The sequence below is a fragment of the Macaca mulatta genome, chromosome 11, assembly GCF_049350105.2.
Source record: "Macaca mulatta isolate MMU2019108-1 chromosome 11, T2T-MMU8v2.0, whole genome shotgun sequence".
Lineage (NCBI taxonomy): Eukaryota > Metazoa > Chordata > Mammalia > Primates > Cercopithecidae > Macaca > Macaca mulatta.
In genome coordinates this window covers 10,204,192-10,230,745 of record NC_133416.1, presented here as the reverse complement: position 1 = coordinate 10,230,745, position 26,554 = coordinate 10,204,192, and the positions used below count along the sequence as shown (strand labels likewise).

At 35.9% G+C, this 26,554-nt stretch overlaps 1 protein-coding gene across 3 annotated transcripts; it reads right to left on the bottom strand.

The window, feature by feature from the left end:
* Positions 1–7,145: 7,145 nt before the first annotated feature.
* On the bottom strand, positions 7,146–26,310 carry KLRK1 (killer cell lectin like receptor K1). Of its 3 annotated transcripts, none has more exons than XM_015150990.3 (8): positions 26,177–26,310; positions 25,002–25,106; positions 23,085–23,192; positions 16,148–16,240; positions 15,894–15,929; positions 14,923–15,074; positions 13,669–13,772; positions 7,146–11,569 (listed from the first exon to the last, which is right to left on the bottom strand). In XM_015150990.3, exons 2-8 carry the CDS (start codon positions 25,039–25,041, stop codon positions 11,452–11,454), a joined length of 651 nt encoding a protein of 216 aa, XP_015006476.3. In that variant the 5' UTR covers positions 25,042–25,106; positions 26,177–26,310; the 3' UTR covers positions 7,146–11,451. The 3 variants fall into 3 exon arrangements, with proteins under 3 accessions (XP_015006476.3, XP_077808408.1, NP_001028061.1); XM_077952282.1 differs by having other exon boundaries at positions 25,002–25,148; positions 26,177–26,288; NM_001032889.1 differs by lacking the exon at positions 26,177–26,310 and having other exon boundaries at positions 11,438–11,569; positions 25,002–25,059.
* Between the last annotated feature and the right edge of the window lie 244 nt (positions 26,311–26,554).

The window sequence follows — 26,554 nt, the reverse complement described above, 5'->3', positions numbered from 1 at the left end:
TAAAATTGAGAAATAGATTCTGAGCAAAGGTCCAATCTAGGGTGCTCTGAGGAAAGCATGATTCTAAAAGAGAAGGTGTGTGTGTGACTAAAATTTCCTGAAAATGTCATAGAAAGAACACAGGTAGTGCCTCAATTCAATCAGACAAAGGATCTATAAAGGTCAAATAACAGGGCTTCTAGGAAGCCCTAGGGCATTGTCCCTCAGGCATCTCAGCAGAAGCTCCAGGTAGAGAGAAAGATTGAAGAGATTTATGTGTGTGGTTTTTACAAATAGAGTTCATAGAAAACCCCAAAACATTTTTGAGATGACTATGTCAGTAGAAAAATGACAATGAAGTGCTTCCTTTTATTAAAAAGTAAGAATGATTCAAAGGACAGAACTAAGAGCCTGTAAGGTGGATCCAAGAGTTGTGAAGAGTCATTTTATAGCAGAAACAGGACTGAGTCCTAATCAAATGAGTCCCAACGTTTGCTATGCTAGATTTTAAATTATTATGCATCAGTGACTCCTTTGTAATTCTCATGCCCCTCCCTCTTTTGAACAAGGATGTCTATAGAGTTTGTTCTTTTGGATGCTGAGCGTATAAGGGAAGCAAGTCTCTAGTATTGTTAATTTCACGAGCTTTCAGATGGAGAAAACTTATACTCAAGAAATTAAACTTAAGGAACTTCACCTGATGAGTCTCACTCACATTTGGGTGTGACAAATTTCTGGACTTTGAGCTGACATTGTAACGGGATGAGATTTAGCAGTTGGTGTGGATTTTGTATGTGGGAGGGACATAAATCATTTGGGGCCAAAGATTAGACTCTTGTAAACAGCTTCCTATATGTCCTAATGATCCCTGTTTCTTGGAACTTAACACTTTTGATATAATCAATTACATTGTATACAGGTTGATTAGTGTGACCAAGAGAATAAGGCAGAAGTTATAGCATGTCACTTTTGAGGCTAGATTATAAAAGACAGTATGTCTTTCGCATTGTCCTCTCTCATATCATTTGATTTGGTGGAAGCCAGCTACCTCGTCATGAGCAACTTTTTGAAGTGTTCCATGTGGCAAAGAACTGAGGCCTGCTATAAACAGCGAGCAAGGAACTGCAGCCATCCTGTAGACAGCCATGTGCATGAGCCTCCTGGGTTCAACTCTTCAGCCAGTGTCAAGCCTTAGAAAATACAATCCAACCTACATTTTAACTGCAGCCTCGTGAGGGATCCTGAGCTAGAACCAGCTAGCACAATTGCTCTTGATTCCTGACCTCAGAAACTGTGAAGTGAAATATTCTGTTGTTTTAAGCTCACAGGTTTGAGGATAACTTGTTCTTTATAGTAGTTAGCTAATACAATGTGTTTCATCATCATGACCTCAGGTATAGAAAACATTTATTTATTGATTGAGATGGAGTCTCACTCTGTCACCCAGGCTGGAGTGCAGTGGTACAATCTCGGCTCACTGCAACATCTGCCTCCCTGGTTCAAGCGATTCTCATGCCTCAGCCTCCCCACTTGCTGGGATTACAGGCACCCACCATTACGCCAGGCTAATTTTTGTATTTTCAGTAGGCATGGGGTTTTGCCACGTTGGCCGGGCTGGTCTCCAACTCCTGGCCTCAAGTGATCCACCTGCCTCGGCCTCCTGAAGTGCTGGGATTACATGAGTCATAGCGTCCGGTCAAATAGAGGACATTTTAGAGCCCAATAGTAAGCTAGGATTATATTTCCTTCTTTGAGGTTCTATTATTACAACCCTTATACAATAAAAAACAACTCTTCTGCCAGATTAAAATTTTTTGTTTGTTTGTTTTTTGTTTTTTGTTGTGTTAGTTCTCAGTTATGTTATATAACCCATGAGTGTCACTTTGTTCTCATTGGAATTAACCCTCCAAGAGGCCTTACCCACCTGCTCTTGCTTGGACTGGCACCTTACTAGACTTGCTCCACAAACTGCCATCATGAAATTTTTCTTCACTAATTTTCTCATTTACACTAAATACTTCATTGATTACGGTTTACCTCTGTATATATTTTTAATTGAGCAAAAACACAATAAAGAATATCTATCTTAAATTTACATGTAAATCTTTAAGCTATGTCTACACTTACACAATTACTACCAGATTGCAATAGAGACTATCTACCACCACCAAGACTCTCTTTCTGTTTGCTAATTGATACTGTCTCCCCTGTTCCAAGAAAAACACTACTCTGATTTTTGAAAATATAGGTTTGTTTAGCCTGTTCTTGAATTTCATATAAATGGAAGCTTAGCAAATATGATCTTGGTGGCTTCTGTTGCTAAGCATTACGTCTGTGAGATACATCCATATATTTGTGCAGCAGTAGCTCCTTACTTTTATTGTCATGTAGAATTCATAAGAATGTATCACAATTTGCTTATTTATTCTAATATTGTTCAACATTTGAGTCATTTCCACTTTTCACTATTATGAGTAAAATCACTATAAACATTTTAATATATCTCTTGTGGGACATGTGGCTTCATATCTTTTGAGTGTATGCCTAGGAGTTTAATTTCTAAGTCATAAGCTATCGTGTATTTAGGCCCTTTAGTTCATGCTTTAAAAACTTGTAAAAATTTATTTATAAAGTTTATTTATAATTTCACTGGCAGTTTATGTGAGTGTTACTCTATGTTCTTGACAACACATAGTATTATGAATTATTTTAGTCTAAGGACCTTCTGGATACTATGCATTTGCATACAATTGTACATTTAATTTCCATTTTCTGAATGAATAATGATGCTCACCTCTCATCTTTTAGTTTTCATTTTTATATCCTTTTCTATGTAGTGCTTGTTTAAGCTTTTAGCCATTATTTATTTTTAACAGCGCTGTTGCAGTATAATTGAGATACAATAAAGTTTATATGCTTAAAGTATGACATTTGATGCATTTCCATATCTATGCATCCGTGAAACCATCACCTCAGCAATATATGAAACACATACTGCCCTCAAAAGTATCCTTTTCCCTATATATAAAAAATCTGCTCCTTCCCTCACAGATGAGTATTGTACTGTATTCTGTTACTATAGACTTGCCTTTCTATGTTTTATATAGAGTCATATAATATGTACATCTGTTGTCAGGATTTTTCATTCAGCGTAACAGTTTTTATACTCATCTATGTTGATACATGTATCAATAGTTAATTCCCTTTTCTTTCTTTTTTTTTTTTTTTGAGACTGACTCTTGTTCTGTCACCCAGGTTAGAGGGCAGTGGTGCGATCTCAGCTCACTGCAACCTCCACCACCCAGGTTCAAGTGATTCTCGTGCCTCAGCCTCCCTGGTAGCTGGGATTACAGATGCCCACCACAACGCCCAGCTAATTTTTGTATTTTTAGTAGAGACGGGGTTTCACCATGTTGACCAGTCTTGTCTTGAACTCCTGACCTCAAGCGACCCACCTGCCTTGGCTTCCCAAAGTGCTGGGATTACAGGCATGAGCCACCATGTCCAGCCAATTCCTTTTTATTTCTGAGAGTCTTCTGATCCTTGAATAAAATATGTTTCTTGTACTTCAATATGCTTAATTTTTTCCTTCTGGCTTTTGTTTTAGGTTCAGGGGTACATATGTAGGCTTCTTATATGAGTACATTGCATGTTGCAGTGGTTTGGTGTACAGATAATTTTGTCATCCTGGTAATCGGCATAGTACCTGACAGGCAGTTTTTCAATCCTCATCCTTCTCCCACTCTCCACCTCAAGTAGGCCTCAGTGTCTATTGTTTCCTTTTTTTGTGTGCCTGTGCACTCCATGTTTAGCTCCCACTTATAAGGGAGAACATGTGGTTTTTGGTTTTCTTTTCTTCGGTTGATTTGCTTAGGATAATGGACTCTAGTTCCATCCATGTTGCTGCAAAAGACATGATTTTGTTCTTTTTCATGTCTGCATAGTATTTCATGGTGTATATGTACCACATTTTCTTTACCTAGTCCATCGTCTCAATATACTTAAATTATACTCAGTAATGTTTTGTAGTTTTTAATACTCAGGCCTTATATGCTTTTATGAGATTTCCCCAAAGTAGTCTATTGTTTTTAGTGCTATTATACATTTTATTTTCTAATTTCAAGTTTTTTATTTTTAAAATTGTAAGTATATATATATATATTCATTTACACAGTTGATTCTAAGTGTATCTTTGTTCAACCTGCCTAAACTCACTTATGCTAGCAGCATTTCTGTAGATTTCATTGTATTATCTGCATAGATGAATAAAGACAGTTTTACCTGTTTCTTTTGAAAACTGTGTGCCTTTAATTCTTTTTATAACCTCGTCACAGTGGCTGGAACATTCAACACAAAGTTGAATACAAGTGGTGAGTAAACACCCTTGGTTTGCTATTGATCTTAGAGGATGAATATTCACTTTTTTATCTTTACACTTGATTTTAGCTGTAGGATTTTCATAAATGACCTTTACTAGGTTGAGAAAGTTCCCTCCTATTCCTAGTCTGATGATAATTTTTATAAGAAGTACATATGACATATGCTTTTATTAAATGTTTTATTCTGCCTCTATTGAAATCAGATAGTTTTTATTTCTCAGCTATAAACATCAGTTGTTCATGTTATCTTTTTTACATATCTTTGCATCTATTTGCTAATTTTTTTAAATTTTATTTTATTGAGGTAAACACAAGATCTACCCTCTTAACAAATTTTCAAGTCTACAGTACAGTATTATTAACAATAGGTAAAATGTTGTATAGTAGATCTCTATAATTTATTCATCTTGCATAATTGAGGCTTTATGCCCTCTGATTAACGTCGTCCCATTTTTTCCTCTCTCCATTGCTGGCAACCACCATTCTATTCTCTGATTTTATAAGCTTGACCACTTTAGATATTTCACATAAGTGGAACCATATAGTATTTATCCTGTGACTCGCTTACCTCATTTAGCATAATGTCCTCAAGTTTCATCCACATTGTTACATATTGCAGGATTTCATTTTTAAGGCTGGATAATATTCTATTGTATTTGTATGTACATGTTGGCTACTGTGACTAGTATAACAATGGACAGTAGTATACTAATATTTTTTTGAGATTCTTATTTCAATTCTTTTGCATAATTACCTGGAAGGGGGATTGGTGGATCGTATAGTAGTTCTATTTTTATTTTTTTGAGAAATCACCATCCTGTTTTCCACAGAAGCAGTACAATTATTCATTCCCACCAAAGTGTTCAAGGGGTCTAATTACCCTATATACTTCCCAACACTTGTCTTTTGTTTGTTTGATAATAACCATCCTTATAAGTGAAAGATGATATTTGCTGCTTATAATTTGCATTTCCCTGATGATTAGTGATATTGAGCATCATTTCATATACCCATTGACCCTTTGTATGTTTTTTATGGAGAAATGACCATTCAAATCTTTGATACATTTTTTAATTGGGTTACTTGTGTTTTTTAATATTGAGTTATAGGAGTTCTTTATATGTTTTGGATATTGACTCCTTTTCTGATAAATGATTTGCAATTATTTTCTCCCATTCTGTAGATCATCTTTTCATTCCACTGGTTGTTTCCTTTGTGAACCCTGAACATTTGAGACAGGTCTCAGTTAATTTAGAAAGTTTATTTTGCAAAGGTTGATTGAGTTTTCTTAAGACTTCTTTAATGACCTAACATATGATCTATCCTGGAGAATGATCCATGTGCACTTGAGAAGAATGTATACTCTGCTGCTGTTGGATTGAATGTTCTGCATATGTCTGTAGGTGACTTGACTTGCAGTGTTGATCAGGTCATCTGGGTCTTTGCTGCCTTTATGTTTGGTTGTTCTATCCATTATTAAAAGTGAGCATTGAAATCTCCTGCTGTTATTGTATTGCTATCTATTTCTCCCTTAAGTTCATTCAATGTTTGTTTTATACATTTAGATACTCTGATGTTGGGTGCATATATGTTTAAAATTGTTATATGCTCCAATGGTGAACTGACTCCTTTAACATTATGTAATGTCCTTCTTTTTTTCTTGTGACAATTTTTGACTTAAAGTCTATTTTTTATAATATCAGTAAAGGCATTTTTTGTTGTCTTTTAGTTATTATTTGGCAAGGGATTTTTGCAGTCTTCTTCAACCTTCATGCTAGTCCAACTGGTTTTCTTTTTTTCTTAGTAGATCACAGGCACCTAGAATATCCCGGGTCCTCTGAGTGTTCTGAGATAAACAGAGCTAGCTCCTCAGGCAATCTCCAGAAAATACGGATTATCAGATGTTTAGTTCAACTTTTTCCCCCGAGGAGACGCTGAGAGCTGAAGGCTTTGGTCCACTCACTCATGTTGATCCAAGGAGAGGAACCACAGTGCTATGAAACTGCCAGCTCACCCCACCACCTATGTTCTTGCTGGTCCCAGGCAGCCAGGCTATGCTTGGTTCTATCGGTACACTGAGACAGGCTAGAGAGAAGCCAATCTTAGGAGTAGCCCCCGGAAAAATTGGGGAATTGGACATGTCATCCATCATTTATTAACCAAGAGCAAAGCTTGGAGCTGGGGAGTTTTTTCCTGCTTTTTTGGCACTGTGCTGGGGGTAAGAATTAGGGAAGGAGTGTGCCTTAGATTTCCCTAAAGCTTCAACATGAGTAGTTTCACCAACAGCTTTGGAGCATCTCAAGTGGTTTCTTAATGTCTCACAAAGAAAATTTGTCTATGAATTTTTAGTTGAATTGGTGGGCTTCCCATTCTGTTATCTTGCTAATTTTACTCCACCATGTTTTAAATAATTTACATATATAAAAATAAGATATATATTTATAATTTATGTGTACGTATATGTATATATTTTAAATTTAATATATATAAAAAACATTTGCTGTATTTCTAAATTGGAATACAATACAATGAAATGTGATTGCATCTTAAATGGACAAAACATTACCACGCATAAATGGAAAACATTGTGGCTGGAGTTATCTCATGATGGAGAGAACAAATACTACTGTACACAATGCCATCAAACATCCTGTAGGAGCTATGATAAAACAATCCCGTATAGGACTAAGTAGGCTTTCTGATATTTTCTACTCACCAACTGAGGTTTTCTCGATTCTTAGAAATGTTTCTAGCTATGATGCACATATATTGTAAAATCCAATGTAATATTTTTTCATACTTGGTTTTAATTGCTCCGACATGAAAATGGCTAGACTTGCATTTTTTTCAGCCAACATAGGTGACAGCTGTTTGTTAAAACACTAAATAAATTACATAGACAGGCTACAAGAAAGTACGCATGTACATTAAGAACACAGTCACCTGAGGTTAACACTTTAGAATTCTTACTTATTGAGAGCTTATAATAAGTCTTCCATACAGCCTGTGACTGGTTTGAAGTATGAAATAGATTTCAGAGTAAGGATCTAAGAGAAAGGGCACTTTAACAAATAACAGTAGTAAATCCTCAGTTTCTCACATTGCAGAGACGGTTGCCTAATCCCAAATATCTCCCATCTCTCCCCCAAACTCATAAAATCAATAAGAAAAGCAAATAAAACCACATAATACCTTACTCTTCCAACATCTCTAGGAGACATAGAGTACCACAACCTTCAAATTACCTATAAATAGAGAAAAATAATTGCAGAAGAACACTTGCTCCTGCCCACCTCTGAACACCTGCGGTGGAGGGTAGGGAGATTAGTCTTTAACATACTCAGAAGAGAAGACTAGAGGACATAAATGAATCACAGATACAATAAACCCTGAAAGATAAAACTTCAACAATAAATGTCAGAGTACTTAACACAATTTGGGACTTGGTAGTTCATAGTACTGGGAAAAGGCTTGAAACGCAAGACCAGAAGTGGGAAACTTGGAAAGGAAAGCAATGGTTTCTGGGAGAGAAGTGGAAAATAAAGAAGGGGTGATACTTCTTACAAATATGACTATCAAAGTAAATAAGTAATTTGAGGAACTTAAGAATCCTGCAGAAAGGAAAGAGAAAAAAGACATGACTATCATTTGCCCTTCCTACTCCCATCATCACCACCACCCATAGAAGACGCTATGCTGAATAGGACAGAACTGACAGAAGAGGGAGCTCTCTAACTAGGATCCTTGTCCACGAAACAGGAATAGGAAAAATCAAACCATATTGATATGAAACCTCAAAAGTTCAAATAATATAAATAAAATATTTTTCTTATGAAAAGCCACTCACTCAAAAAAGGAAACAATCACTAAGCAGATGAAAAGTGCAATAAATGCCGCAAATTGAATTAGACACTCTAACACAATCATAAAAATAAGAACACAAATGCCAAAAAAAAAAAAAAAAAGTTGGTATGAAACAGTTGAACTGTGAGAGGTAATAGTATACCACAGTAAAATAATGAACAAAGATTTACAAGACAAATTGGTAGCAATAAGAAAAGGATTGCAATCCTGATGCTAGACAAAGAAGAAGTAGACATAAAAACAGAATTACTCAATTCTTATAATCAACTTTCACACCTAAATTACTTCCCAAAGGCCCCCTCCTAATACCATACCATTGGGAGTTAGGATTTCAAATATGAATTTCAGGGGAACAGAAACATTCTGTCCATAACATTCTACCCCTGGCAAAGTTTATGTTCTTTTCGCCTGCATTTATTCTGTAAAAAGCAAAGTAGAGGTTGCTCTTCAAAGACTTTCCTCCCTATCTAATTAGGAATAAATAGTAACTTCTCTTAGAAGCAAAATTTATTCAAAGACCTGTGCTCCTAAATATTTGCCCCTGGCGTGCTCATACTGGTCCAAGCAAGCGTTAGGTCATAGCCTGTTCCTCTTATTTAAAAGTGTTTTTACCTTTCTCAGCATTCCACAAGTTACTTCCTCCTTCCTTTGTTCTCCTCTACCTTTGCCTCTTTTAAAAAGTTCTAAGTTGCTAGCCAATCGGGACAAATACAGAATGCGAGGTCCTGTTCCAGCCAATGGAAACCGGATACAGCAGTAGGGTGGATGCGACAGGTTATAAATGACCCTGTCTCCTTCGCTCGGTGTACACTCGTGGCAAAACTGCTGGTGAGTGTACCCTTTCTGCAGGAAGTAAAAAATGGCCTTACTAAATAAATTAAATTTATGTTCAAGTGCTGTTTATAGCACCGGAAAACAAGCATTTCAAACAATTTGGAGGCAAACCGTATGGGAATACATTCTCTTCCAGGGGTGGTCTCCAGTCCTCTCTCAAGAGGGAACGCGCTCCCCTACCTCATTGAAGGGGCCCTCAGGTATGAGAAATTGAGACCCACCTGGTGTGAAGAATAAACCCGGACTCTCAGCAACACAGAGAGGAAAAAGAAGAAAGAAAGAAAGAAAGAAAGAAAGAAAGAAAGAAAGAAAGAAAGAAAGAAAGAAAGAAAGAAAGAAAGAAAGAAAGAAAGAAAGAAAGAAAGAAAGAAGAGAGAGAGAGGGAGGAAGGAAGGAAGGAAGGAAGGAAGGAAGGAAGGAAGGAAAAGAAAAAGAGAAGAAAGAAAAGAAAGAAAGAAAGAAAGAAAGAAAGAAAGAAAGAAAGAAAGAAAGAAAGAAAGAGAGAGAGAGAAAGAAAGAAAGGAAGGAAGGAAGGAAGGAAGGAAAAGAAAAAGAGAAGAAAGAAAAGAAAGAAAGAAAGAAAGAAAGAAAGAAAGAAAGAAAGAAAGAAAGAAAGAAAGAAAGAAAGAAAGAAAGAAAGAAAGAAAGAAAGAACTGGCCAGCAATCTAGCTTAAAGGATCCTTACATACTGCGGTGATGACTCTGCGCACAGACCAAGCAAGAAGAAGCTGCGGGAGCCGGTGAAGTATTTCCTCGGTGATCGGGACTTAAAAAAAAAACATGCCTCAGGACAGTAAAGCATTCCTTAGTTAGGACATACCAAAGAGAGAGAAACCGCAGGGGTGGTAAAGTATTCCTTAGTCAGGATGTCTTGGAGGTTAAAAATAGGTGAGAAATCCCCATGGCGGGTGTTGAACCTCAGAAAGAGGTGAGGAATCCCCATGTGTGTGTGGGGCGGGTGGGGGGGTTGAACCTCACACAAATCTCTGGTAGTAAGAAAAATATTCGGAATCCCCCTTTCCTTTCTTCTTGGGGGAAGAAAGAATAACTCCACTGCTGCCGGTCCCTCCCCTAGGGGAAGGGGAAGGAGAGCGGAAAACAGCAGCATAGGTGGTTGGCATGGAACAGGAATCAAAATAAATTTAAAAATGTGTAAGCAAAAACTCAGTTGTATGTAAGAAAACCCAATTCCCCCTGAGGAAGAGAAAGAGTTGGAGTCCTTTAACAATTAGCTGCCTGTTTTTCTGTAGCTAGTGAGTCTTATCTCTCCCTTTCCCAGGCATTGTGAAGACCCGTTTCTCTAGCTGTGCAGCTGCAAGGTCACTAGACAGATAAACTCAAGTCGCAAAACATGCTTTTCCTTGAAAAGTAAGAAATGATGTGATGCAAGTCTCAATTGAATAACGTCTTTGTTTCTTGTTTCTGTAATATGCTTCCCTCTGCACAAATCTTCTCCTACGCACGAAATGCTTAAAAGGTAACTTGACTCTTTGTTCAGGGCTCAGTCGTTTGGATGTTAATCTGACTGGTCCAGTGCACCTAAATAATAAATATCCTCCTCAACCCCTTGGTCTCTCTGATTTCTTATCTATCGCACTACATTTCTGGGGGTCACCCGGGATTGGAGATGACAGATTTACTGTCCCCTTTGCCTGCAGTTCTAGAGCCCCAGGGCCAGGGGAGACCCGGCATGCAAGGTGTGCTGCAGGTGAGCTTCACTCGGATGGAGACCGGCTCTCCCCATGTGCTGGCACCCTGCCTGGCAGTGCAACGGGACGGGGCTGCAGGACAATACCAGCACTTCAGAAACTGCGGTAAGGAGTAAAGGCCCAAGGCAGGAAATCCGTGCCATAGGGATGAAGAGGAGCTTGATCACCTCCCAGGGACCAACCACTAATCCAACCCAGAGGGGCTGGGGGCGGTAGAGGACCCATTAAAAGTGGCAGCATGATCCCCAGAGGCAGGGAAGGCACTGCCCATGCTGTGTCTCTCTGCTATGGCCCTGCCCATGAGGCAATTTCCTGTGGAGGTGGGGGTCGCACTCTCAGGGATCTGCTGGGCTTCTCGCCCTTCACTGATCCCGCGGGTGTTGGTCCTACCTTTAGAAATTAAAACAGCACCCCTCCCCCAGCCCATCCACTCTGGGCTTATGGTGGGAGAGGCAGCCTTGGGGATATCTGAATTGCCTTTGGGATCTCTCTTCCTTTGTCCTGGAGAATCATGCGTGTTTGCAGTGAAATTGTTCTATGGTCTGGTCCTGTGGACTCTAAGAAACCTGACAGTTGTTGGTCATTGTGTCCCGTTTTGTTTATTTCCTTTAGTCTCAGTTGGCAGTGTTTCCGCTGGTGTAATCCCTTCTCTGTTCCTGGCTTTTATGGAGAAGGTTGATCATCTTTACACAGTCCTCTGCATGCAGATGTATGTATTTGGAATCGAACAGTTTTCTATGTAGCCTTTAAAGCTTGAGGCATAGAGTGCACAGTCTCCCTTCTGCATTTCAATTATTGTTAGTCTAGAGGAGAGACAATTAAAAATTACAAACATGATTTTATTAATGCAGGAAAATAAGAATGAATCATACCTATTGAACTTCAAATATAGGAACTTAATACCATTTTAGGAGATTTTAGGAGCGTGCCTAGTCCTAATTTATAAACAAAATATAGCCAACTCAGATAATAAAAGTAAAAATTGTAAATAAGGTGCCACTCTTTTTATCATACATTGGAAACTAGTCAATTCTGAAGTATAAAATCTCTTCATATGTATACCCAAGTTAAATGAAAACTTTAAAATGTTTATTTTAAAACAAATATTTAAGTGAGAAATCAATTCAGAATTCAATTTAGAATTTCATACTGTGTTTTGTGGAAAAATAAAACATATTCTTCAGATATATGCAATTTTACTTGGTAAGGAAATGAAAATAAAACCTCAAATCTTCTAATACATACACACATTCACAAGTGTGTATATAAGGGTGTGTGTTTGTATGCATGCGTGCATGTGTTTAGGCGTTTCACGTAGAGATTTCTATATCTATATATGTGTTTTACTCTGGCATCTTTAATCTTTTGGAATTACATGATTAATAATAATTTGTTTTCTTTCATAAGAGATGGGAAATAGAAAGCTCAAGAAAGAGTGAGGATGTCACTTCAATGTAAAACTGACAAAAATAGAAATATTATGGTCTGATGCTATCCCTGTTTAAAAGGACAATGTAATGACCTCTGTTCTGTAATTGAACAATCGACCACTGTAGGAAGAAAACTATTTTTAAAGAGTTTTTGCTTTGTTGTTTGTTTGTTTGCTTGTTTTTAAAGACAGAATCTTGCTCCACTGCCGAGGCTGGAGTGCACTGGTTTAATCTTGGCTCACTGCAAACTCTGCCTCCCAAGTTCAAGTGATTCTCCTGTCTCAGTTTCCTGAGTAGCTGAGATTACAGGCATGTGCCATCACATCCGGCTAATTTTTGTATTTCTAGTAGAGATGGGGTTTCACGATATTGGCCAGGCTGGTCTCGAACTCACAACCTCAGGTGATCTGCCTGCCCCGGCCTCCCAAAGTGCTGGGATTATAGGTGTAAGCCACTGCGCCCAACCAGTATAGAATTTAAGAGGCTAATCAAAGCAAGTGTTGACTAGGATATGAAGCAACTTCTCTCTCAGATTTTCTCTTACATACAGATAGGTAGAAAGTAAAATTTGTAAAATATCACCACCACTTTGGATAACAGTGTGGCACTTTTAAAAAGGTTAAATATATACTTATATGATTCAGCCATTTTGTTTCTAGGTGTTTATATTAAGGAAAAGAAAGACTTTGTTAATATGATACAAGTACTTGTACACAAATATTATTAGCAAGTAGCATTATTTGTAATGATCAATAACTGGGAATTACCTAAATATACATCAATAAATGAAGAGATAAAAGGTAATTAACTCTTTACTCATGCAATGAGATGGCTGAATCTCAAGACAACTTTTCTAAGTGAAAATAAGACTTTACAAATGATATATATTGTATGACTTCATTTATATTAAATTCTATGAATTGCAAACTAAAGTGGCAGAAAACTGACTGACTGGAAAGAGAAAGAGGTAAGTACGTAGGGACACAGAGGAGAAATCACAAAGGTGCGTGCTTAGAGAATGTTTTCCAGGTTAATTATCTTGATGTTCTTAATGGTTTCATGAGTATATATATATATTTCTTGAGACTTATTAAATTGTGTACTTTATATATGTGCAATTTATTATATGTTAATTATGTCTCAACATGTCTGGTAATAAATTCAGAAAGAAATGTATGTGATACTTAACCTCTCTGCTTCTGTCTCTTTTTCTGTAAAACGAACATAATATTAGACCTGCTTTGCATAGTACTTACCATATACTAAACAATTTATATTACTTATTAGTATTTGTGTTGGCTACTCTACAATGAATACAACTTTCTCCCAAATTTAGGGCCTAAGCACTTTTTACTAAATCTATTAGAACATGCAAATGTCTTGGGATTATGTGAAATGAGTGATTAGACTTATTACAGGGAAAGCTTAGGACAAAAATTCAAAACTAGAGACCCATTGGGTCAAAGACTTACAGGTTGGGTGAGAGAATGGAGCCATCTTCCCACTGCCAAGATCCATTTGTTGGAATGTGTACTAATCCCATCCAGTGATATGACTTCACCAGTTTAAGTAAATCCTGTTTGAAATCACAAATACACTATAAGTGAAATCAGTGTTCATAATTTTAGTAAACGCCAGACCATAGCCATTTCATCTGTTCTCACACTTGTAAAAACATGCATTCGGTCCCCCAACTAGCATAATTCCTGTCTGAGCACACATACATGATACCTGCAATTTCTTTTTTTTTTTTTTTAATTATACTTTAAGTTCTAGGGTACATGTGCACAACGTGCAGGTTTGTTACATGTGTATACATGTGCCATGTTGGTGTGCTGCACCCATCAACTCATCAGCACCCATCAACTCGTCATTTACATCAGTTATAACTCCCAATGCCATTCCTCCCCACTGCCCCCTCCCCGTAATAGGCCCCGGTGCGTGATGTTCCCCTTCCTGTGTCTAAGGGATCTCATTGTTCAGTTCCCACCTATGAGTCAGAACATGCGGTATTTGGTTTTCTGTTCTTGCGATAGTTTGCTGAGAATGATGGTTTCCAGCTGCATCCATGTCCCTACAAAGGACACGAACTCATCCTTTTTTATGGCTGCATAGTATTCCATGGTGTATATGTGCCACATTTTCTTAATCCAGTCTGTCACTGATGGACATTCCAACATTCCATCAGTGGAATGTTGATTCCAAGTCTTTGCTATTGTGAATAGTGCTGCAATAAACATACGTGTGCATGTGTCTTTATAGCAGCATGATTTAGAATCCTTTGGGTATATACCCAGTAATGTGATGGCTGGGTCATATGGTATTTCTAGTTCTAGATCCTTGAGGAATCGCCATACTGTTTTCCATAATGGTTGAACTAGTTTACAATCCCACCAACAGTGTAAAAGTGTTCCTATTTCTCCACATCCTCTCCAGCACTTGTTGTTTCCTGACTTTTTAATGATTGCCATTCTAATTGGTGTGAGATGGTATCTCATTGTGGTTTTGATTTGCATTTCTCTGATGGCCAGTGATGACGAGCATTTTTTCATGTGTCTGATACCTGCAATTTCTATGCTTTGTTATTTTCAATGAAGAAAGATTTAGGGTTGGTATTAGAATAACCAAGTCATAGTGTCCCTTATATATTCCAGGTTCATATTCCAATGATTTGCCTCAGATGTTAGGATTAAATATAGGATGGGAAATTAAAATAAATACTCAACCTGGTCCTCTTTGCTGTATACTTTCAGAAGGCTGGCATTTTGAGACATACAAGAAGCCTGGCTCTCATACCAGTTTTTACTCTCATTAAAAAACTGGTAGCAGTTATTTTTATAACATATCCAGTTTTTAGGACATGGGCCACAGTAACTTTCTAGAAAAGGAAAATATATTATTAATTCTACATATCTGAACATTATAGCAGATTTTATCTAGACAAATTAAATGTCTTTTTCACTCCAACTCTAAAATTTCAGATTATTAAACTATCATAGTCATAACCAAAGGCACATCTCTACATATTCATAGAGAGATGCCAGGCTGGGCGTGGTGTCTCATGCCTGTAATCCTAGCACTTTGGGAGGCCAAGGCAGTTGACTCACTTGAGGTTAGTCAGATACCAGATACCAGCCTGGCCAACATGGTGAAAACCTGCCTCTACTAAAAATACAAAAATTAGCTGGTGTGGTGGCTCATGCCTGCAGTCCCAGCTACTTGGGAAGCTGAGGCACGAGAATTGCTCGAGCCCAGGAGTTGGAGGTTGCAGTCCCAAGTACTTGGGAGGCTGAGGCATGAGAATCACTTGAAACCGGGAGGTGGAGGTTGTACTGTGCTGAGATCACCCCACTGCACTCCAGCCTGGGTGACAGAGTGAGACCCCATCTCAAAAAAAAAAAAAAAAAAAAAAAAGAGAGAGAGAGAGAGAAAGATGTCAAACCACACCTAAGTAGCCTCTATTTTTTACAAGTATTGGAGAGAAAGAGAGAGAGAGAGAAAGATATCAAACCTAAGCATCCTCTATTTTTACAAGTATTCCCTCATTGTTAAAAGGAAAACAGAAGCCATAGTGTATTACAGACTAGAATTAATTATTTAATTTTTCCTTTTCTTACATCATTGAATACATGCCTACACAATAGTGTAGGTAGATACATAAAATATATGTTCTAAAACATTTAAAAAATTCACTTACCAGTCAAGGGAATTTGAACTTCTTGGTTGAATAATGCTATTAAAATAACCATAAGTATTAAAAAGTTTGTATTGTTAGTAATTTATACTATAAGCAAATATAGTTTACACATTTCTGGACTAATAGCAAAAATATGACAAAGATACATTTAATATTTCTAGTTTATGTTTCTGTGTTTCTGAATACTAACAAAAGTAATACATTACAATTGTTAAATTAACAATGTTGCAATCTACTTCTCTGTTATCACTTACAATTTAGGAATACGGCACTCCATATTGTTACCATAATAATGAAACGGATTCCCATAGCTACAGCAATGAAACAGCAGAAAAAAAGTGGAGATGCTGTCAAAGAAAAAAGAGACAGATCAGAAAAAGAAGCATAAAGGGTTTGGGTATCTTTGTATTTAATATAAATATTAGAGGTTTTTTTCTTTTTTTAATGAGAAGGTAGTATTGATCCTTTTTCTGCCTTAATTATTTTTCCCAGAACAGAGCATAAATATTTTGCAAATGATCAAAAACTAGAGTACAACAATGTAATATTTCCTTCTATACTTCTCTACAAGTTCCCCAGTCATCCCTAGAGTAAATTATGCTTATGATTTATTATTTTTATGCAGATACAATAATAAACATAAACAAAGAAGGAGGAAGCATCATCAAGATGGCTAACTGCAGGCACCCAGCACTCACTTCCACAAGGGACCAAACAACAAGTAGATAACCACACATTGAATAGAGTGTTGAAGGGAGAAGGCTGGAATTCAGCAAGAAAGTGACCAAGTCTCTCTGAGGCACAGATGCTCAGGGCGATAGCATAGAAAGGGAAGAGAAGCAGGTGACATGGATCAGCTTAGAGCCAAGAGGGACTCTCCATTGAGGAGAAAAGGTAAGCAGGAGCTCCCCAGGGGTCCACATTCCCGTTAGAAATACCTGCTCTCCTAGCTATAGGAGAGCTCCACATTCTTCACAATCCCTGAGTCCGGTATAGGGAGTTGACTGGAATCCACATGACTGCATTATTTCAGGGTGGGAGTTCACACTGGGGTCCCTCCTCTTCTCTGGAACACAGGCTGCAGCAGCACTGCACCATTTTGAGAGTGTAGCCACCACAAAAGTACACTCTGCCCTGGGGCCTAATAGTTCCTTTACCTTTACATCTTTGGGGCCCAATAGCTTCTGCATCTTCACATCCCTGGGGCCCTGCTGACATTCCACCAAATCCACCTAGAGGACTGCAGCACAGCAACACCAGGTGATCCCAATCAATGGTGTAGTCATGACCCTTGCATCAAGCCCATACAGAGCCCTTTGTCCAGGGAACAGGTGATGCAGCCAAGTAGAGAGTGTGTCCTCAGCATAGACAGAGTCATGCATGTGCACCCCAGATTCCCAGAGCCACTTGCTTGGGGCCCACGGCCACTACGGCCAGCAATCCCACTTTCTCCAGCAGCAGGCCAGAAGAGCATGGGATGATAAATTCAAAATGCCAAAAAAAAAAAAAAAAAAAAAAAAAAAAAAAGACCTCTGCCAAATAAGAATACTGTATTAAGCAAAGCTATCCTTTAGAAATAAAGGAGACATATTCTTCCAGACAAGCAAAAACTGAGGGAATTCATCACCACTAGACTAGCCCCACAAGAGATGCTTAAGGGAGTCCTATATCTAGAAGTGAAAGGACAATGTCTATCACCATAAAAATGCACAGAAGTATAAAACTGGTAGAGCAGATACACAAATAAGAAAGAGAAAGGAATCAAATCTTATTACTGCAGAGAACCACCAAACCACAAAGATAGATAATGATAGAGGAGAAAAAAAATCAATGGGTAGGCAAAACAACAGGTATACCGGAGAACAATGAAGAAAATGACAGAAGAGCAAGCTGGCTGTGAAGAACCCTTTAGCTATTATCTTCTCACAGCAACATCAAACTAAATAACTATCCATGCAAGAAAGTACCTTCAAAAGAATTCAAGAAATTAGGTGAGCTATCACAGTACCCTGATTTTGGCATGATAAGAAGAAAAAACACATTAAAGAGGTAAGAAAAGACCGTCTTGCCTTGCCTAAACACCCCTCTTCCAAACCCAGATACTGCAGTGCTTGGAGAGAAACTGCCTGCTTGGGAAATGGAAAGAAGAGTGTGGGACTTTGTGTTGGAACTTAGACCTGGCCCCACCACACTGGAACAAAGCAAAAGACAGAGACCCCACGGCCTTTGATTCCACACCAGTGCTCATACGGGCAGCATTTTGACCCACGTGGGCCAGAGAGGAATCCACTGCTTAGGCAGGAGGAACCTTAGTCTCAGCCCATTTTATCACCAGCTGACTAAAGTGGCCTTGGGTCTCAGGAAAATTTCAGTGGTTGCAGGCCATAGCAACCATGGCCCTTGGGCAAGCCCTGGCACAGCACTGGTCTGGGAAGCTGTGGACAAACAGAAAACTTACCAAACCCAGAGAAAGATATGAATAAGCACATACAGGAAGGTCAAAGATTAGCAAGCAGATTCAACCCAAATAAGATTACCACAAGGCATATAAAATTTAAATGTTCAAAGCTTGAGATAAAGTGAGAATTTTAAAGGAAGCAAAATTTAAAAAGCAAAATAAATATAAAGAAGCTTCAACACATCTGTTAGCAGACTTCTTAGCAGAAACTTTATAGGCCAAGAGGAAGTGGGGTGACATACTCAAAGACCCGAGGAAAAAAACCTGCCAACTGAGATACCGTACCCAATAAAACTATCAACATGACAGAGAGAAAAAGTATTTCTCAGGCAAACAGAAGTTGAGTGAATTTATTCTCACTAGACCTGTCTTACATGACATGCTAAAGAGCATTTTTTCAGTCAGAAAAAAAGAACATAAATGTGCAATAAGAAAAGATTTGAAGGTACAAAACTCACTGATAAAAGTAAGTATACAGACAAATTCAGAATATTCTAATACTTCAATTGTGGTGCCTCAACCACACAGATCTTATAAAGATCAAAAGACAACTCTATCAAAATAAAAGTAATTATAATTTGTTATTAGATAGTCAATATAAAATGATGTAAATCCATGCAAACATAAGTCAACATGTGAGAGGAGATGGAGTTAAAGTGTAGAGTTGTTTAGTTTTTTGTTTCGTTTTGTTTTTCTTTTCTTTGTGATCAAAGTTAAGTTGTCATCAGTATAAAATAATTGCTATAGTTATAAGATGTCCTTGTAAGTCTCATGGTAACGACAAAACAAAAACCTATAACAGATACACTAAAATTACACTAAAATGAAAATCAAGGAATTAAAATACACTGCCAGAGACAGCAACTTAATCACAAAGGAAGACAGGAAGAAAGGAAGACTTACAAAACTACTAGAAAACAAGGAATAAAATGGCAATAGTAAGTTTTTACTTACCAATAAAATATTAAATGCAAGGGGGCTAAATTCTCCAAGTAAAAGACATAGAGTGACTGAATGGATTAAAAACAACGAAACTGAACAATATATTGCCTTCAAGAAACTCACTTTGCTCGTAAAAACACACATAGACTGACAGTATAGGATGAAAACAGATATTCCATGAAAATGAAAACCAGTAAAGAGAAGGCATAGCTATACTTAGATAAAGTAGACTTTAAGTCAAAAAGAGTAAAAAAGAGTCAAAGAAGACCATTATATAATGACAAATGGGTCATTTCAGCAATATAATATTGTATTTATAAGTATACATATGCACCCAATACTACAGCACTCAGATATATTAAGTAAATATTAATAGATCTGAAGGGAGAAATAGACTAATACAATAAGGGTAGAGGAGTTCAACCACACATTTTAAGCAATGGACAGATCGTTCAGAGAGAAAATCAGAAAAGAAACATCCAAGTAAAACTATAATATAGACCTAATGAACCTTACTAAATGTACAGAACATTTCATCCAACTGCTGCAAAACACATATTCTTATTATCATCATATGGAACATTCATCAGGATAGACCATATGCTAGGTGATAAGTCTCAACACATTTTCAAAATTCAATATTATATCAAGTAAATTTTCTGACAATGGAATAAAACTAGAAATTTATAACAAGAGGAACTTTGGAAACTGCACAGATACATGAAAATTAAACAAAATGCCTTTGAACAAATAAACAAATTCAGTAAAGTTTCAGGATACAAAAATCTACATACAAAAATCAGTAGTGTTTCTATACACCAATAACAAACTGGCTGAAAAAGAAATCAAGAAGTCAATTCCATTTATACCTACAAATAATAAAATACCCTGAAATAAATTTAATCACACAAGTGGAAGATCTCTGCAGTGAAAACTATAAAATACTGATTAATGAAACCAGAGAGGATGCAAAAACATGGAAAGACATCTCATGTTCATAGACTGAAAGAATATTGTTAAAGTAATTATACGACTCAAAGCAATCTATAGATTCAATGCAATTCCTATCACAATACTAATAACATTCTCTACAGAAATAGAAAAAAGATCCTAAAATTTGTATGGTACCACAAAAGACTGAATAGTCAAAGCAATCTTGAACAAAAATGAAGAAAACTGGTGGTATCACATTACCTGATTTCAATATATACTACAAAACTATAATAACTTAAACAGTATGGCATTGACATAAAACTAGACATTTAGACCAATAAAACAGAATAGACAATGCAAGAATAAATCCGTCTATTTACAGCCAACTGATTTTTCCAGAAAGGCACCAATAACATACACTGGGAAAGGACAGGCACTTCAATAAATGGAGCTGAAAAAACTGGATATCCACACAGAGGAATGAAATTAGACCCTCATCTCACACTATATAGAAAAATCAACTCAAAATGGATTAAAAGTAAGAACTGAATCTATAAAAGAACTGACTTAAAAGTAAGAACTGAATCTATAAAACTACTAGAAGAGATAAGAGAAACACCACAGGACATGAGTCTAGGCAGAGATTTTATGGGTAAGACTTCAAAAGTACAGGCAACAAAAGCAAAAAGAAACAAATGAGGCTGTATCAAACTAAAACACTTCTTTGCTGCATAGGAAACAAGTGACAGAGTGAAGAGACAACTTGTAGAATGAGAGAAAATATTTGCAAATTATTCCTCTGACAAGAGAACAATATCCAGAATATACAAGGAATTCAAACAACTCAACAGCATCATCAACAACAAAAACTGATTTGAAAATGAGAAAAGGATCTGAATAGATATTTCTGAGAAGATAAACAAATAGCCATGGATATATTTTTTGAAAGTTCAACATCATTCATCATCAATAAGATGAAAATCAAAACCACAATGACTATCATCTCACCCTAAGTTAGAATAGCTATTATTTAAAAAGACAAAAAATAACAAATGACAGTGAGGATGCAGGGAAAGGCTAATGTTTATATAATGTTGGTGGGAATGTAAATTAGTATAGCCATTATGGAAACAGTATGGAGGTTCCTTAAAAAACCAAAAATAGAACTACCATATGATTCAGCAATCTCAGTCTTTCTCCAATGGAAAGGAAATCAGTATATTGAAATAATGTCTGCAGCCCCATGTCTATTGCAGCATTATTCACAATAGCCAAGATATGGAATTAACCTGTGTCCATTAACAGATGAATGGCTAAACAAAATGTGTGTACACTCTCACACACACACACACACACACACACAGAGGAATACCATTCAGTCATAAAAAAAAGAATGAAAAGAATGAAATCCTATTATTTTCACCAACATGGATGCGTCAGAAGTACATAATGTTAAGTAAAGTAAATAAGGCACGGAAAGATAAATACCGCATATTCTCACTCATATGTAGGAGATCCAAACTTTTAGCTCACAGAATTAGAGAGTAGAATTGTGGTTATTTAAGGCTAGAAAGAATAGTGAGGAGGAGAAGATTAGGAGAGGTTAATGGATACATAATTATAGCTACATGTGGGCTTTTTCTAGTGTTCCTATAGCACTGTAGGGAGAGTACAGTTAAGAGTAATTTATTGTATATTTTCAGATAGCTAGAAGAGAAGGTTTTGAATGTTCCCAACACAAAGAACTGATAAATGTTTGAGGTGATGGATATGCTAATTACCTTGATTTGGTCATTAGACATTGTATAGTTGTATGGAAATATCACCGTATCCCTTAAATATGTATAATTATTACATGCCAACTAAAAATAAATAAAAATTACCATTCCCCTTAGCTACATATTAAAAATACATTTTAAAGAAACTATAATATACAAAACATCCTATGAATTTTTTTTTTTTTAACCTAAGACAATATCCTGGTGATTAGTTCTCATGGTGTATAAGGATACCAAATTTATAAATAGCTGCATTGTATTTCACTGACAACTCTGGACAGAATCTAATTTTTGACAGACTTTGAATTTTTTTTCCAGTGGATATTTAATTTGTTTCTTAGGTGTTGCTATTAGAAATAATGATACATTTCATACCCATCTGTGCATATTTTTGAGTCCCTCTCTGGGATAAATTCCCACAATGATAATTGCTGAGTGAAAAGGCATGTGGGTTTAAAATTTTGGTAACAATTGAATATTTTAGTCCAAAAAGGAATTTTTACATATAGCACTTTGCATTCCTTAAATTAATTCTTGTAAAGTGATGCTATTCGTTAATAATTTGTTTCTTAGTTTTTAATCAAAATTGAGGGGTCACCTGTTGTTTTGCTTTTCATACAAACTATATAAAGGTCTATTATCAATAATATTCTGCTTTGAAAAAAGACATTGGAGAGTACATCTTCTTCACTGCAGTCAGAAACAATTCTATAAATAATAATCTAGCTATCACTTCTATAATATTTAGGAACATATCTCTGGAGGATTTTTAAAATATCTTTTCTGTTTTTCATTTCTATTTAGTTTTCTTTTCAGTAATCTCTTAGAAATTCCTGCTTCAATTATATTATCATGATAAATAAACTCATCATTTTTTAGGCCATGAAAATATTCTAAACTCAATAGCTTTTAATACCACAATTTTATTATATATTTTAATATTATATTAGAGTTCATGGGGGTATTCCTGCTTTCCTGATGAAGATAAAGTAAACTGAATGATTGTCATTGATTTAATCACATAGTTTCCAAGATTCATTTGAATATACTGAGAGTAGACAAATGGAACATAGAACTTACCGTTTTCTCTACATTTGCTTTTGATTACTGGACATCTTTGCTTTTGGCATCGTGTTGAAAAATCACTCTTTGCTAGACCCAACTTATAATTATGAAATTCACTCATCTCTAGAAAGAAAGAATTCAGGCTTATATGAGTCATGGCCTTTCTGCTATTTGGTGCATACATTTTAAAAATTCCACTTGCCATTTCCATCTATGTACTTCTCATGACAATCCTTTTTAAAGCACAACATGAATTTATTTTCATTTTATATTACTACATTATTATGTTTACACTTTACTGTATAAATAAAATTACATTTATGCCATGCAAAGTACCCTCAGCAAATCCTAACTAATTTTAACTATTAAAATTAGTTAATTCGTAATGTATAATGAAACCTAACATTACCAGAAAGGGACTTGGTATAGTGAAAAGACATGTTGGAGAAAGACATGTATTTAAATCACCTATTCACATATACAAACTTAATATAACTTCATAAATAATCTAGCTTTTGCATCCCAGTTTCCTAACTTGCAAAAGAAGAAAGAAATAAAAAAGAAAAGGATACTATTACAACCCAGTATGGGTATTTTAAAAATGAAATAAAAATATAAGGAACTTAACATCAATAACATCAATCATTTAGTAAGCTTTTAGTAAATACTAGTGTGTCTAATTTTCTTTTATTTATTTATTTATTATTTTTTATTTTTTGAGATAGAGTTTCGCTCTTGTAGCCCAGGCTGGAATGCAGTGGCGTGATCCTGGCTCATTGCAACCTCCACCTCCTGGATTCAAGCGATTCTCCTGCCTCAGCCTCCTGAGTAGCTGGGATTACAGGCTTGTGCCACCATACCTGGCTAATTTTTTTATTTTTAGTACAGACAGGGGTTCATCATATTGGCCAGGCTGGTCTCGAACTCCTGAGCTCAGGTGATCCACCTGCCTCGGCCTCCCAAAGTTCTGGGATTACAGGCGTGAGCCACTGTGCCCAGCCGTCTAATTTTCTTTATAATGAAGGACATACATAGGCTAAAATAGTAGGATCTAACCCTTTAGAACAAAGACAGATAATCTTGCCGCTGAACAAAATACTGAAAGAATCATTTTGCTCTCTTGAAATATTATTTACTGATGATTAATATTTTCTTAAAAGCTTTTTTTAAAACTTTTATTTTTGGTTCAGGGTTGTATGCAAAGGTTTGTTACATATGTAAACTCATGTCATGGGGGTTTGTTGTACAAAAGCCTTTTATAAATTAAATGATAATATGAATTATCTTTTATAGCTAAAATTAGACTTAGACATTGTTTGCACATGTAATATCTAACTCAGTTATTTTACATATGGAGTAAAGAGAGTAGGTATCACTTTATGGATGAAGAAACTGAATATTAGAGATGGCCAAAATCATAAAGCTTATTTAATATAATGTTACCAACTGTGAATAAGTTATAAATGTATAAACACCTTTAGGATAAAAAGGGCTTTAAAATACATGTCACTTGATTTGAATATTACACAAATCTACTAAGATCAATATGGAATGTTTCATGCCTGTATTTGATAGAAAAAGAAACTAAACTAAACTACATAGAGGTTGCAGATTGACCCCATTTCAAATCTAGAGAGCAGTAAAAGTTTGAGTAAAATTCAAGTATGACTCCACATCTGTTTCACTATTTCAAGCTGGCCCAAATTGTGACTTTACCATAATATAGTTAATAAAATAAAGGGAAAAAAAGTTTTTAAGTTTTGGAAGACTTGATTTCACATACAATACGGACATAACATGAAATCAACATAAATAGAACATGAAAAGAATCAGAGTAAATTGCTTGCCTATGCCTTATATGCTTGTATAAAATTCTTGGTATCTTAAAATTGTATACAAACAAAACTACACACTTATGTGGTGAAAACATACCCAAGTTGTGTCGAGGCCTCCGACCACGAATCCACCCCATCAAATAATTGTAAGTGCACGTCTACCTCAGAGAGGAATCTGAAGTCTTCAAAGCACAAAGGATTCCTGAATAAAATAAAATTGAGCATTTGTTTTTTGTTCTCTTTCCTGTGGTGAGAGAAAATATTTTGAATAGAAAAGTAAAATCCAGAAACTTTCCCCCTGTGCATGCCTCTAAGAAAAGAATAGAAATGACAATTCACATAAAGCCAGGCAAAAATAATTGTATACATATCTCTTGGTTGTAAAATAATCGCCAATTACTTCAAAATGTCATAACAATATAATGAATATATTAATTCACCTACATTGAGATATTTAACACAAATATTTTACATTACTGATATTAGATAACAGCACACACAGTTTTCTGTTTATAGTTATTTATTGCTTCTTGGCCTTTTAGCTAAGACCAAGTGTTTATAGTTGTTTATTTTATCTGGCAATAATTTAGTTTTCTTTCTGCTAGCTAAACTCAGGTAAGTTTTATGTACTTTTATTGAATGTCCTTTTCTAGTGCATTTTCATCCAACGTGCCCGTATCATCATCATCAACAACAAATTCTCATCACCACCATCATTAATAAAACTAATCTCACATGTTTATTTAGTAACATCTTAGCAATGCACAGCAGAGCTTCCAGAAAAAAAACTAATAAATATGCATAGTGCTTAGACTTTAAAAATAAAAGCTATTTCATATTTGATTATGATAGTTGGAAAGCACAGATATAACTTGTTTCACCTTGCATGTAAAGATGTGTATCAAAGGTAAGTGCCCCTTACAACATCAGAAAACTCAAAAATTTGAGAATTCAAATTGAAACTCAATTCTTCTAATCCTAAAGGTAAAGATTCAATTTTTTCTAGTTTTGCTTAGAGACAAAGCTTCTTCTTATAGTAATATTACAACTTCTAATTCTTTAATAGGTATGTACTAATTCCCTATCATCAGATACAGTGATAGAATACACATCAGAAATGATAAGTATTCTGTATCCTCAGGAGTTCTATTCAAGCATCTAAGAAACAATTAGAATTACCTTACAGTGTAAATATTTTTATTTTTTTGAGGTCGAAATATAGTTTCTCATATCTTGAATAATAAACACACACACATACACACATACACACACCTGCTCAGAGAGGGAAGATCTTGATTCTTGTGGATAAAAGTCTTCTATAAAACTAGAAAATTTAGATATGTTCTCAGTTCCTGATCTAGAATTGAAAGTGGAGATACTCACTGAAATTCTATCTTTGAGAAAAGTGTGACAAATGTTATAATCTCACCTTCCTGTGGAAAAACATAAACCACAGTACTTCCGCCTTATCACTATAGAAATATTGTTAATTTGGTAAAAGAGGTAAGACCACCCATGGTTGGATAAATGTTCAGTTGGTGCAAAAGTAATTTTAGTTTTGCCATTATTTTTAATAACATTTTAGGATTTGAAAATGATGATTTTAAATGATGCCATTTAATCCTAAATATTTTAAAGATTCAATTCAGT